Source organism: Lagenorhynchus albirostris, chromosome 19 (assembly GCF_949774975.1).
Source record: "Lagenorhynchus albirostris chromosome 19, mLagAlb1.1, whole genome shotgun sequence".
Taxonomy (NCBI): domain Eukaryota; kingdom Metazoa; phylum Chordata; class Mammalia; order Artiodactyla; family Delphinidae; genus Lagenorhynchus; species Lagenorhynchus albirostris.
Genome location: NC_083113.1, coordinates 2,822,734 through 2,836,804, shown reverse-complemented (window position 1 = coordinate 2,836,804; position 14,071 = coordinate 2,822,734). Strand labels below are relative to the sequence as shown.

Below are 14,071 nucleotides of genomic sequence, written 5' to 3'. Positions count from 1 at the left end.
CTTCCAAGATGGGAAAGAGCCCCTCTGTTTAATTTTAAAGAATGTTAATAGGTTCATCATCTAGGCAGGGTGCTGAAGCAGTCTTGAGGTTTCTACTCCTTGCATTCTTCTGCGATTCATTCTGATTCTCCTCTCTGCACTGCTGTTACCTCCCATTAAGCCCTCACCCTCTCCACCTGGAATATATATTTAAACTTGACATATATGTCATGTGTTACCATCAAATGCAGGTATGTGTTAAAACTGGGGATATAGTCAGGCACAAAACATAAAAATCCCTACCTGTCCAGTGGTAATGAGCTCCCTTCAGCTTTTGTTTATCTGGTAATGTCTTTATTTCTCCCTCATTTTTAAAAAAATTAATTTGTATTTATTTTTGGCTGCGTTGGGTCTTCGTTGCTGCACGCGGCTTTCTCTAGTTGTGGTGAGTGGAGGCTACCCTTTATTGCGGTGCCCGGGGTTCTCATTCTGGTGGCTTCTCTTGTTCTGGAGCATGGGCTGTAGGTTCGCAGGCTTCAGTAGTTGTGGCATGTGGACAACTGGGAAAAGTGAAGACTATGCCCAGGGAAGCCCTCTCCTTTTTTTCTTTTTAAAATACATATATGCTCTTTTTTTAAGTAAATAAATTTGTTTGTTTATTTATTTATTTATTTTTGGTTGCATTGGGTCTTTATTGCTGTGCATGGGCTTTCTCTAGTTGTAGCGAGCAGGGGCTACTCTACGTTGCCGTGTGTGGGATTCTCATTGTGGTGGCTTCGCTTGTTGCGGAGTATGGGCTCTAGGCACGCGGGCTCAGTAGTTGTGGCTCACGGGCTTTAGAGCGCAGGCTCAGTAGTCGTGGCGTGACGTCTCGGTAGTTGTTGTACATGGGCTTAGTTGCTCTGCGGCAGGTGGGATCTTCCCGGATCAGGGCTCGAACTCATGTCTCCTGCATTGGCAGACGGATCCTTAATGACTGCGCCACCAGGGAAGTCCATCCCTCATTTTTTAAAGGGAGTTTTGCCAGGTATAGAATTCTCAGTTGACAGTTTTGTTTTTTTGTTTTTTTTTTTTTGCGTACATGGGTCTCTCCCGTTGTGAAGCACAGGCTCAGCGGCCATGGCTCACGGGCCCAGCCGCTCCGCGGCATGTGGGATCTTCCCGGACCAAGGCCCGAACCCGTGTCCCCTGCATCGGCAGGCAGACTCTCAACCACTGCGCCACCAGGGAAGCCCGACAGTTTTGTTTTTAATCTCTGTGGGGGAAAGAGGGCTTGGAGCTTACTAGTCCACCATTTTGCTGATGTTACTCCTCACATAGTGTTTTAATTGAAACTTTTTTAACTTAAAAAAAGAATGGGTCTAACAATCTGGATTGGATGACCTGGTAACACAGTAAAAACTTGGTCAGAACTAGGAAAAAACTAGGAAAAAGAGCACACTATGTTTTTGCCTTTTCCTGTTTGCACATCTGTCCATATGGCATTTCTTTTAAGAAGTTTTTAGAAACAACATGTATGTAATTTCAAAATTTAAATAAATTTTTTACTCAAAATATTATCATGGAAATGTTTGATCTTTATTTCATTCTCTTATTTATTCATGTAGAACACTGTCATATTAACTTTAGTTTTCATTGGAAATAATTCCTCTTTTTTGGTTAAATCCAAAGTTTGTTACACAGGTTTATTTTAGTTTTGTTTTCATTTATGTGACTATATCTTAAACTATTTTGTTATATCTATTCAGACGCTATAATTACATAATTCTAAAACAAAAACAAAACAAGTACATTCTGAGCGCTATAGTTTCATCCTTTCTCCTCTGTCCTCTTCCTTCTCCTCATCTCACAGGTGCTCCTTATATACAGTTTTTATTTTTCCATTATTAAGATATAAATGCATAAATATATAGAAATGCATAAACTATATGAATTATATTCACTTTCTTGCCAAAATAAAGCTAACTGCACAAAGTATTCTGATAGTTACTGACAGTTTAGGTCTGCATAGTTGAAATAACTTACTCCTCATGTCCACAACTGCCCAGTGCTCTCTTAGGAGGATGCACCCTGATTTATTCAATCTTGGTTATTACCAAAAATGCTGCAAAAATAGTTTTGTGCTTGTGAAAAAATCTTTTAAGTTTTTTTTTTTTTTTTTTTTTTTTGCTGTACGCGGGCCTCTCACTGTTGTGGCCTCTCCCGTTGCGGAGCACAGGCTCCAGACGCGCAGGCCCAGCTGCCATGCCTCACGGGCCCAGCCGTTCCGCGGCATGTGGGATCTTCCCGGACCGGGGCACGAACCCACGTCCCCTGCATCGGCAGGCAGACTCTCAACCACTGCGCCACCAGGGAAGCTCCCTCTATTGACTTGATTCTTAATCAGTTGGTCACGGCCAGCTCTTTGGTGCTTTCCTTCCAAAGAAATCCCTCAGATAATAGCAGCTTTTGGATGGCAATATTGCCTGTATGATTTTGGATGTAAAGTTCTACTTACACTGAATGGGCAGAGGGGTTTCCCTCAGCATCACCTGCCTCTTGAGTGACTTCTAGGCCATTAAGCTTTGTCCAATTCCTTTACCACCTGTCACACTTGGAGCATAGTCTCCACTTTTCCCAGTTGTCCAAGCTGGCAGAGGGGTCCTGTGTGGGGGTCAAGCCATCAGAGTGAGCCCTGGACTCTGGCTGAGAACAGTGCCAGCCCTTTACCACACAACTGCTGAGACAATCTCGGGACTGGCCTGAGGGAGCAGGACCTGTCCAGAACAATGTAACCATCACCGAGGCTTCCTGCTATCCTCAAAGTACTGTGGCCAAATGCCGCCCCAACCTTGCAACCCAGACTTACCTGCATCCCAGGACCCTAAGAGGACATCTTCACCTATTCTCTTTCATTCTAATGTACTTTTAATTTAGCACTTCTTTCATGTTTCCTGTCTGTGTTCCTTAAATGGTCGAAAACTCACAAGGACAGGCTTGTCTGTCTTGTTTTCTGACTTTTCTTGTGCACCTACAGTAGTGCCTGAAACTCAGTAGATGCTCACTGAACATTTATTATAGAACTGAGGGACTTCCATAGTGGGCACTGGTTAAGAATCCGCCTGCCAATGCAGGAGACACGGGTTTGATCACTGGTCCGGGAAGATCCCACATGCTATGGAGCAACTAAGCCCATGCTCCACAACTACTGAGCCTGCACTCTAGAGCCTGCGAGCCACAACTACTGAAGCCTGCACACCTAGAGCCTGTGCTCCACAACAAGAGAAGCCATCGCAATGAGAAGACCGCGCACCGCAATGAAGAGTAGCCCTTGCTCTGGGCAACTAGAGAAAGTCCGCACACAGTAATGAAGACCGAAAAATAAATAAATAAAATAAAATAAAATTTATTAAATATGACACCCTAGATTCCACATCCATTTTTGCTTTTTACTGTTAAGGTTACTTTGAAAGTCCTTTTAAGCTATACTTCAAACTATTAATATTTTCACGAATGAAAAAATAATCACATTTCTCAAACAAAATCCTGAGTGGCCAAAGTTTCAGCATAGCCACTGCTCAGATAACTGTCTCTTCTCAGACTCCAGTGTGTCCTGTTCAGTTTTCTTTGAGATCTTAACTTTTGTTTTCTAATCCTCTACTGATATTTTCCCAGAGCTATCCAGCCATTATCTTTAAATAAGTACATAATCATTAGTGGCTTTCAGTGATTTTCATTTCACAACTTTTTCTGGAATAATCTCAACTCCTCATGCCCACGCAATCCCTGCTATAACAGTAAGAATGATAATCACTTCTCATCAAAGAGATCAGATTTTGTGTCCCCTCAATTTTTGTTTCATTTTGTTTTTTTCCACACTTTAATGTATTCATTTTTCAATAAGTTTAAATCCTTGAGGTGTATGGCATCACACAGATTCTGTGTCCACGGCCTTGGCAGCAAGGTTGTTTGGGAATTCGGCACGAACCATGCCACTGTCTCCGTGAACACAAGCTACGTTTCCCCAGGTTACTCTGGTTTTGTTTGGTTTTCCACCAGGAGTTACTTTGTTTTCTTTGCTTTGTACACGTAAGCACGTCTCTTGCCTAGATATTTAGAATTCTGTTTCATTTCGAGCATAGACTCCTTCACTTTTTTTTAATATAAATTTATTTATTTAATTTTGGCTGCATTGGGTCTTCGTTGTTGCGCGCGGGCTTTCTCTAGTTGCTGTGAGCGGGGGCTACTCTTCTTCATTGTGGTGCTCTGGCTTCTCATTGTGGTGGTCCCTCCTGCTGCGGAGCACAGGCTCCAGGAGCACGGGCTTCAGCAGTCGCGGCATGCACGCTGAGTAGTTGCAGCGCACGGGCCCAGCCCCTCCGCGGCACGTGGGATCTTCCCAGACCAGGGACCGAATCTGTGTCCACCGCACCGGCAGGCGGACCCTCAACCACTGCGCCACCAGGGAAGTCCCAGACCCCTTCAATTTTAAGTGCTATGTGCTCCCTCTGGTTCCGGAGACTGAGCTTATAGCCAGCAAAATGGCCTTGGACCACAGCCTTCCAGGCATATTTGTCCTGTCAGAATTCCTGTTCCAAGCGGGCCTCCACAGTCTTAAAGATGATTGAAACAGAAAGGCCTATGTCCCAAACTTTTATCTCAGGGTTCTGGTATCTTTGCACAGGTGCTCTAACCGGGCCACTTTACCGGGAGGTCCAGGTGAGCAGCGCTCCACCCTCGGTCCCAGAGCTGTTGGAACTACATTTCCCAGAGGACGCTGCGCCGGGGGCCTTCGACGATTAGCCAATTAAAGCTCAGGAGGAGGGCACTTCCCTGTGAGAGCACCGCGTAGGGGCAGGACTTCCGGCATTCTCCTCGTGGCGGTCGTTTTGTAGTTGCTTGGGGTATGTTCGCTCGGTCTCAGGTTCCACAGCGGCGAGTCGAGACCGAGAAGGTCGGAGAGGAGACGCTGTCCGCGCCAGGCCTGGGGTAGGGTCCACTGTGCCCGCGTCCCCCCTCCTCTCCCGCCTTTCCCCGCCCCGTCCACAGTCCGATGGCGGCGGCGGCGCTGAGGAACCCGCCTCAGGTAAACGCTCGTCCTCCGGCCCTCACTGCCCTCACCCCACAAGACACTAAAGCCTCGAGTGCGGGGCGCCGGCTCACGTGCCCGCAGCCCAGACCCCGGTATTCAGGACGGTGAGGCGACCGTGGGTGGGGCCCTGTTTCTGACAGACGGTGTGACGGCGCGTTGCAGAGGGTCACAGGCGGAGGGACCGGCAGGTGCAAAGGCTTGGAGGTCGGGTTGAGCCGGGAGGATTCGGGAACTCCGAGATCTGCCTTGTATGTTCAGGGAACAGAGAAGGTGAGGCAGAGTTGCGCTTGAAATGCCAGGCTGCCATTTTCAGGAGGCCGGGAGCATTGACATTTGTTAACAGAAAAGGACTCTCCTGATTTAGGCTTTCAGAAGTTTTCCAAAAGCTGTTCAGAGTGTTAGACTGGTTGCCTCGCGTATAGGTACCAGAATGTGCAGGCGCTTGCAAGGGAGACTGAGCTAGTTCAAGGGAATCTCAAGTCTCCTTTGTTTCTCATGGGAACAGAGAGCAAGGGGGCAGGAGTCAGGCCTGGAATGGCGCTCTGAGAAGTTGAGTGTCTATTCTGCAGGTGATGGGAACAATGGGAGGTTTGGAGCGGAAGAGGGAGATGATCTGACCCAGCTCTTATCAGGCTCCCTGTGACTGCAGAATGGAGAACCGAATGGGGCGGGGGGTGAGGAAGGTGGTAGGAAAACCAGGGAAGACGCTACTGTAACCAGTCCAGCAGAGTCTTGATGATGTGGACCAGTGTGGTGACCTTGGAGGTGGTAGACATGATTAAAATTCTGAATTCAGCTTTTTCATTAGATCTGTTCAGATTTTCTGATTTTGTGAGAGTAGAAGTCAGGGATGACCGTAAGGTTTTGGGGTGTAGCAGCCAGAGGGATGGAAGCTCCATCAGTTGGGATCTGGAATTTGGTAGTAGGATTAATTTTCTTTTTTTTTTCTTTTTTTTTTTTTGACTGCGTTGGGTCTTCGTTGCTGTGCCTGGGTTGTCTCTAGTTGTGGCAAGTGGGGGGCTACTCTTCGTTGCGGTGTGCGGGCTTCTCATCGTGGTGGTTTCTCTTGTTGCAGAGCATGGGCTTTAGGGACACGGGCTTCAGTAGTTGCAGCTCGTGGGCCCTAGAGTGCGCGGGCTTCAGCAGTTGTGGTGCGTGGGCTCAGTAGTTGTGGTGCACAGGTTTTGTTGCTCTGTGGCAAGTGGGATTTTCCCGGACCAGGGATCAAACCCCTAACCCCTGCATTGACAGGCGGATTCTTAAGCACTGCGCCACCAGGGAAGCCCCAGGATTAATTTTCAATCGGTATTAGGGGTTTTGTTTTGGTCATGTTAAGTGTATGAGATGTTTCAGAGAACAAATCAGTAGAGGTATTAAGTGGGCAGCTGGACACACAGGTCTAGGTCTCTGGGGAGGGTTTCAGGACAGACACCTGAAGAAGGTGGTGGATAGTATGTGGACCAGGGTGGAGCTGTGTGTCTTGGCTTAGACGGCTAGAATAGAATACTTTTTATTTCTCACAGTTCTAGAAGCTGGGAATCCAAAATCAAAGTATTGGCAGGTTGGATTCCTGGTGGGGGACTCTGTTCCCATCTTGCAGATGGTTCCCTTCTCCCTGTATCCTCACATAGACTTTTCTTGGTACAAGGAGGTGGACAGAGCAAGAGATGCCTGTCTTCCTCTTATAAGGGTTCCTTCTTACAACCTAATCTAAACCTGATTACTTCCCAAAGGCCATGCCTCCAACTACCATCACATTTGGGGTTAAGGCTTCAACATAACAAATTTGGGGGGGATGCATACATTCAGTCCATAACACTGTGGGTCACATTTAGTGGCGATAGTCTTGGTCATGATAGTGTTAATAATAGCCCAGGAAGGGGAGAGTGGGGTCTGAGGGCTGGGCCTTGTCCTTGGGCACCAAGGTGGAGGATGATAGTCATTACAAACATAGGTGAAGGAGATAAGTGGTCATGGGAACAGTGTGGGAAAGAGGATGAGCTACTAGGTGATTTAGATTTCTGAGGGATGAGTGCACATGAGACAGAAATGGTGGCAAAGGAGCAGTTGAGGCAAGATTGACAGTGAGGCCAGGTCTACTGCTTATTCACTGCTCTATGGGCTCACCAGGGTTTTGCTGTGACCTTCTGTTTCTGGGGGGTTTTAGTCAGGTTGGTGGCTTAGTTTAAGGGGCACAAGTGGTCATCTGGGAGAGTCACTGGACCTGGGGTGGAAAGTGTCTGGGACTCTATTTTGAATGACGGTTAGGAAAGGAGAGGAAGTCTGTGACGGGAGAGCACATCAAGTGTAGCTCATGTGAAAGAGGGACATGACTGTATGAGATGCACAAGTGGTTCTGGGTGGCTGAGGTTGAAGCAAGGAGCAGAGTCAGGCAGGACTGCCAATGGCAGTGGGGACCAATGGAGGTCTGGGTAGTTGGATCCTGCTTGAATTTGCTGAGCACTCTCTATATGCCATGTGTTCCATGACACGTAGGAAGGAGAGGCAGATGCCTGTGTTGCAGGGCAAGAAAGAGGTGGTGACTGAGAGAGACGTTGTACAAAGAGTGATGTGGAAAGGGAGTGTGAGCTGATGGCCTGAGGGCCCTGGCACTGAGGACATAAGGTTAAAATGTGAGCCCACACCCTTGGTTATGTCTCGGAGGCATGATCTGGGACATCCTAGGAGAATTGCCTCGTAAGAGGTAGTCCTTCCCTGTGTGCCAGGCCCAGAGCATAGATATCATCTGTCTGTCCACCTGCCTGGTGCTGTGGGTGGACAGGGTAATCAAAGGGACCATGAGAAGAGTGTTCACATCAATGACACCAGGGCCTGGTATCTCCTCTGAGATGAGGAAGTGGTGGGGGGTGGTGAGCAGGGTATGAGTGGGTGGGTGGATGAACTTGGGGTCCTGTGAGAGAAGCTGATCATGGAACAAACTGTCCCCATCATGGCAGGCCTGTGTGACCTTTGAAGACGTGGCCATTTACTTCTCCCAGGAGGAGTGGGGGCTCCTTGATGAGGCACAGAGGTTCCTGTACCATGATGTGATGCTGGAGAACTTTGAACTTACAACATCCCTGGGTAAGGCCTTCATATTCCTCCCAGTGTCCTCAACTGTCCTCTGTCTTTCCCCCATCCAAGAGGCAGCTCTCTCCATTCCATGGCTAGACCATTGTCTCTGCTAACTTCCCCACTTACCTGGCATATGTGCTGTGGATGTCAGTGCTGAGCTGTGTACACTGCCCCAAGCACTGTACTCCTCAAGCAGCCCCAACGTCTGATACCCCGAGGAATGCAGGGAAGTGTCTGGGAGTCAGTCTGGCAGTCAGCCTAATAGAGCTCACATTTCTTGTCCTCTCCTTGGCTAGATGACTGTGTCCAGATCTATGGTACCTTGTGCCCCAGATTCTTCCCCTTTCCTCTTTTTTTTGAGATATAATTGGCATAGGACATATTAGTTTCAGGTGTATTACATAATGATTTGGTATTTGTATATATTGCAAAATGCTCACAATAGTAAGTCTAGTTAACATCTATCACCATATAGAGTTACACATTTTTTTTCCTTGTGATGAGAACTTAATTTTAAGACTTCCTTGTGACTGCCTATATCAGGATTGCAGGTATTGTCATTGGCACTATTTATATATAAGCTTTTCTTGAAAGACCCTGTTTTGGGATTTTGTTGTAATTGTCTTTCCTTTCCTGGGGTCTGCTGTTTCCTGAGTTGCTCTGAGTCAGTGCTGACCACTCACATGTCCTGTCTTTCCCTAAGGACTTGTTTCGTTCCAGTCTCACGTAGTTACAGAACAGGGGGTGTGTGGGGAGAGCCCTGATTGCTTTACAGGGTGAACATGTAAGTTGGTCTCAGAGGAGACCTGGTCCTGGTGACTGGCAACTGGAGGGGGGGCGAGGGGAGGGCATGAAAATGAGGCTGTGTTTAGTCATACCGGGAACCTACCCTGTGTCCACCAGTGTTTTGGTGCAAGTGCCACTTAAGGCAAATTATTTCTACACTTTCTTCTGCATACTTGACACTTTTCTGATTTGTCATTTCCAGTTTCTGACTGTCCCCACCTTTCAGAGCTGTATGCATCATGTCCCTCTCCACTGCACCATCTGTAGTTTCTCCCACAGTGACTTACACTTATCCAGACACCTTGGAGATGTGGGTTCAGTTCCAGACCACTGCAATACAGTGAGTCACGTGAATTTTTTTGTTTCCCACTGCATATAGAAGTTATATTTATATTATACTTTAGTGTATTAAGTGCAGTAGAGTTATGCCTAAGAATCAATATACTTACCTTAATTTGAAAGTACTTTTTTGCTAAAAAATCCTAACCGTTGTCTGAACCTTCAGTGAGTCATAGTAGTAACATCAAAGATCACTGATCACAGATCACCGTAACAAATATAATAATAATGGAAAAGCTTGAAAGATTGTGAGAATTATCAGAATGTGACACAGAGATACAAAGTGAGCAAATGCTGTCAGTAAAATGACACCGATAGACTTGCTGGATGTAAGGTTGCCACAAACCTTCAATTTGTAAAGAAAAAAACCAGAATGCAGTATCTGCAAAGGGCAATACAGCAAAGTGTCATGATAATGACATATGCCTGTAAAGTGTTGTGAGGTGTGCACACATTCTTAAATAGTCCTTGAACACCAGCTACTCAGTTCCAATTGTATTTCCCTGGGCCTGGACACAGTCATCCTTCTGCATAGTATGGACATGTTCCCAGCTGACAAGATCTAGCTGAAGGCTGTTGGCAGAGGAAGGAGTAAGTGATACTGCCTCTCCTCCCTGTTTTACACCCTGTATTTGTGCCCTTTGTCCTGGAAAGTTACCCCCCTTCTGTGAACTTTAGAGGCCCAGTACTGCAGAGCAGCCCTCCCTTCAAATTGGTGCCTCATCCTGAAAACATTCCCATGGATTCATTAGCACTTTATTAGCATTCCTCTGCTTTCAGATTGTCAGTGTGGAGCAGAGGATGAGGAGATCCCTTCTGAGCAGAGTGTTTCTGGAGGAGAGTCACAGGTCAGGACTTCTCAGTCAGTTCCATCAAACCAGAAGACTCATCCCTGTGTGAAGTGTGTCTCAGTCTTGAAAGACATTTTGCAGCTGACTGAGCTTCAGGCAGCATATCTTGGGCAGAAACCATACTTTGGTGGGGGGTCCAGCAGCTTCTGGTTGAATGCAAGCCTTCACCAGTATCAGGAGCATGACAATGGAGAGAAAAACCTTAAAATGGATGTGGACAGGTCCTCGATTGTGACGAGCTGCAGACTCCATGTGTCAGGGAAGCCCTTCCCCTGTGGGGAGGATGGAAAAGACTTCCTAGCTACCTTGGGCCTTCATCAGCACCAGGCCACTCCCAACAGTGAGAAGCCACACAGCAGCATTGAGTCTGGGGAGGCCTTAAACAATGGAAAAAGTCATAACAAGTGGATTGAATGCAGGGAAGTTTTTGGCAACACTCATATACTTCACCACCAGGGAGTCTGCACTGGAGAAGGTCTTGATGAGTGTAGCAAATGCAAATACAGATTTGTTCAGCACCAGCAAATTCACGTTGGAGAAAGGCCTTATGAGTGCAGTGAATGTGGGAAATTCTTTAGCCGTAAAACCCACCTCATTCGACACTGGAGGGTTCACACAGGAGCAAAGCGTTATGAGTGCAGTGAATGTGGGAGGTCTTTTAGCCAGAAATCTGACCTCATTCAACACCAAAGAGTTCATACTGGAGAAAAGCCTTATGAGTGCCATGAATGTAGGAAATCTTTTATCCAGAAATCCATCCTCATTAAACACCAGAGAGTTCACACTAATGAAAGGCCTTATAAATGTGATCAATGTGGAAAATCGTTTAGCCAAAGTTCTGGCCTCCTTCGACACAAGAGAGCTCACACTACAGCAAGGCCTTATGAGTGCACTGAATGTGGGAAAGCCTTTAACTGTAAAACCCACCTCGTTCGACACTGGAGAGCTCACACTGGAGTTAGGCCTTATGAGTGCAGCGAATGTGGAAAATCTTTTAGTGAGAAATCTGTCCTCATTCAACACCAAAGAGTTCACACTGGAGAAAAGCCTTATGAGTGCAGTGGATGTGGGAAAGCCTTTAGCCAGAAATCTGTCTTCATTCAGCACCAGAGAGTTCACACAGGAGAAAGGCCTTATGAGTGCAGTGAATGTGGGAAATTCTTTAGCCGCAAAACCCACCTCATTCGACACCAGACGGTGCACACTGGAGCAAGACCTTTTGATTGCAGTGAATGTGGGAGATCCTTTACTCAGAGCTCTGGTCTCATTCGACACAGGAGAGCTCATGTGCAATGAGTATAGGAAATCCTTTACCTGCAAATTTAACGTCGGTCAACACCAAAGAGTTCACACTGGAAAAAGTCTTGCACATGCAATGAATGTGCTTCTTTCTTACTTAGCATCATTGTGTTGGAGGAAAGCCTCTGTGAGGAACCATCTGCATGAATCGAATCTCATGTTGGGATATCCACAGACTAGGGATTGATTCACCATAAATTTCACGGATGTGTTGGAAGCATGTGTAACCTGCCCAAGGTCACTGCCAGTTTCTGTGGCAGAAACTATCTCACCTCTAGCATCTGGCAGGCCCTCACAGTTGGCATCAGTCACAAGCCTAGTATGCTCAGAGCAACTGGCCTCTGTGCTGTCCCATTTGTTGGAGGAAATCGTGAGTATCCTGAGCCCTTATGGAGTCTTCATTACCTTTTCTCTGACAAGTTAGGGCATGGACCTGACCTGTGTTGGCCCTGAGAACGCTAACTGAGTTCTGCTGGCAGCTTGCAGAGAAGAACTAGCTTTTTCAGGGACACAGTTGGTCTCGGGTAGTTGTGATGAATATTTCCAGCTTCCAAGTCACCCAACCAGAAATTGCCTGTTGCACGTTGCTCTGGTTTGTGTAATAGTAAAGACCTTTTTGTTTAAGCACCTTAATTTTGGAAATGCTCTTCACTGTGTGGAATAGTTTGAAAGCACAATAGGACCGTCAACTTGAGGGGTAAATGACTTTTGTGGAGATCCAAACTTTGGGTGCCTCAGAGGACATGGTATGATGGCCAAATATAGGGCTTTCATTTTGGCCTAGTTTGCATTGCTGCCAAGGCCTCCTAGGAAAGAATACTTTGTTATAATTTTTTGCCTGGATACGAGAGTTCTGTGCATTCTAGTGCTTCTGGAGACAACATGGATTCTTTTTTTTCTTGCCCACAGGGGATAACACACAATGGCCAGCACTACTGAGGGAAATCTTAACCCCAGTTCTCCTCCAAAGCAACCATATATACCCTGATACCTGGAATTCCACAGGCTAGTGTCCATAGTTGTAAGGCTGCAGGGGCAGGGAAGACCGCAATTGGTACAGAAACACTGGTTACTAGGGAGTGGAGGAGACTGCAGCAAGCTACATGGAACGTACCACTTCTAAAGGTACATCCACAAATGTTCTACTGACAATGACTGCAGGATGAGTGTGTCCAGAAATCTCAGGACCTCCAGGTATGTTTATGTTGTGAAGTCATTGGCAGACAAAATAAGGGTTTTGGGGGATTCCTCTAGCCTTTCTGAGCTGTTGACCTCAAGGCCATTGCTATACAGGCAACAGAAGAAGGATGGTGAGATACTGTGGTCCAGGCATGTGGTTTTTGTGACCCAACCAGCAGTCCTCTTGACTCAGCCGGAAATGGCCTTGACTGTTTGCCAGTATTTCCTGTCCCTGAGGAGAGGCTGCCCCTCAAGGCATGAGGAATGAGATAGTGGAGTAATTTTCTGAAGAGTGGGATATTTAGATTTTTATTATGAACCACTTTTTAAACCTGCATGATGGTATAATGAGCATAGAAATGTTGTACATATTTAAAGTGTACAATTTGATAAGTTTTCACATGTATACACTTGTGAAACCATTATTATTATCATGATAATGAGCTCTCTGTCACCAGCATATTTTCCTCATGCCCTTTTCTAGTCTCCTTGCTCTCCCTGGCCATACAGGCAACCATTTATTTACATTCCTTTACAATAGATTGCATTTTCTAGAATGTTATGATTGATCATAAAGTGTTTACTTTTTTTTTCTGGCTTCATTGATGCTACATAATTACTTTGAGAATAATTCATTGTACTGATATGAACATTCTTATTTCTAAGAATGCTTAGAAATGGAAGCTTTCTCTTCCATGTATAATTGACTATGTTCATACATTCATCTGTTTATGGGTATTTCAGTTATTTCCAGTGTTTAGCTTTTATAAATAAAAGCTGATATGAACATTAGTTTACAATTACTTATATGGATATGTTTCATTTTTCTTGTATTAATAACTCAGTGCAGTACCTCAGTCATGGGGTAGGTGAATAGTATAACTTTTTAAGAAATTGCCAAACTGTAATCTAAAATGTTTGTGTTTTTTTGCATTCCCACCAGCAGTGTGTGAGACTTCCAATTCCTTCACACCATTGTCAATACCTGGTAAGGTTACTTTTTAATTTTACCCTTTTAAAATAAGTGTGTAGAGGTAATCCACTGGTTTTAATTGCATTTCCCTAAGGATTTACAACGTTTAGCATTATTTCATGTGTTTGCTGTATATCTTCTTTAGTAAGATGTCTATTCTTTTCTTTGTCCTATTTTCTATTTTGTGAATTTGGCTATTTGCTTTTTAGTTACAATAAGACAAACAACAAAGACATGTTGGTATTTTACTTATTCTTCAATGATGTGAGTGACTTCTTTGCTGCATGGAATCGTTGAATACTGGAAGAATATTTTGTTATTTTTTACTTTTTTTTTTTTTTTGATGGAATGCACAGTGTATGGACACCTATACCAAACATTTAAGTTTCATCAGCATTATTAACATATTCTCCATCACTTTTCTAAGTGTAGACATTCAATATACTGCATTCAGTAATACTATAAATCAAGCCTTGGTTTGTAGTGTTTGCCAGTTTCTTTGGTATAAATACCATGAAC

The 14,071-nt window shown here is 45.3% G+C and overlaps 1 protein-coding gene and 1 pseudogene across 1 annotated transcript; one reads left to right on the top strand and one right to left on the bottom strand.

Annotated features, from left to right (window-relative positions):
- Positions 1–3,863: 3,863 nt before the first annotated feature.
- LOC132509733 (large ribosomal subunit protein eL33-like) lies at positions 3,864–4,528 on the bottom strand (annotated as a pseudogene).
- Positions 4,529–4,832: 304 nt separating this feature from the next.
- On the top strand, positions 4,833–12,302 carry ZNF530 (zinc finger protein 530). The gene is given in 4 exon segments (XM_060131962.1): positions 4,833–5,044; positions 8,008–8,134; positions 10,031–11,387; positions 11,389–12,302. Coding segments are annotated over 4 exon segments (1,716 nt in total). The 5' UTR covers positions 4,833–5,011; the 3' UTR covers positions 11,588–12,302.
- Positions 12,303–14,071: the final 1,769 nt, after the last annotated feature.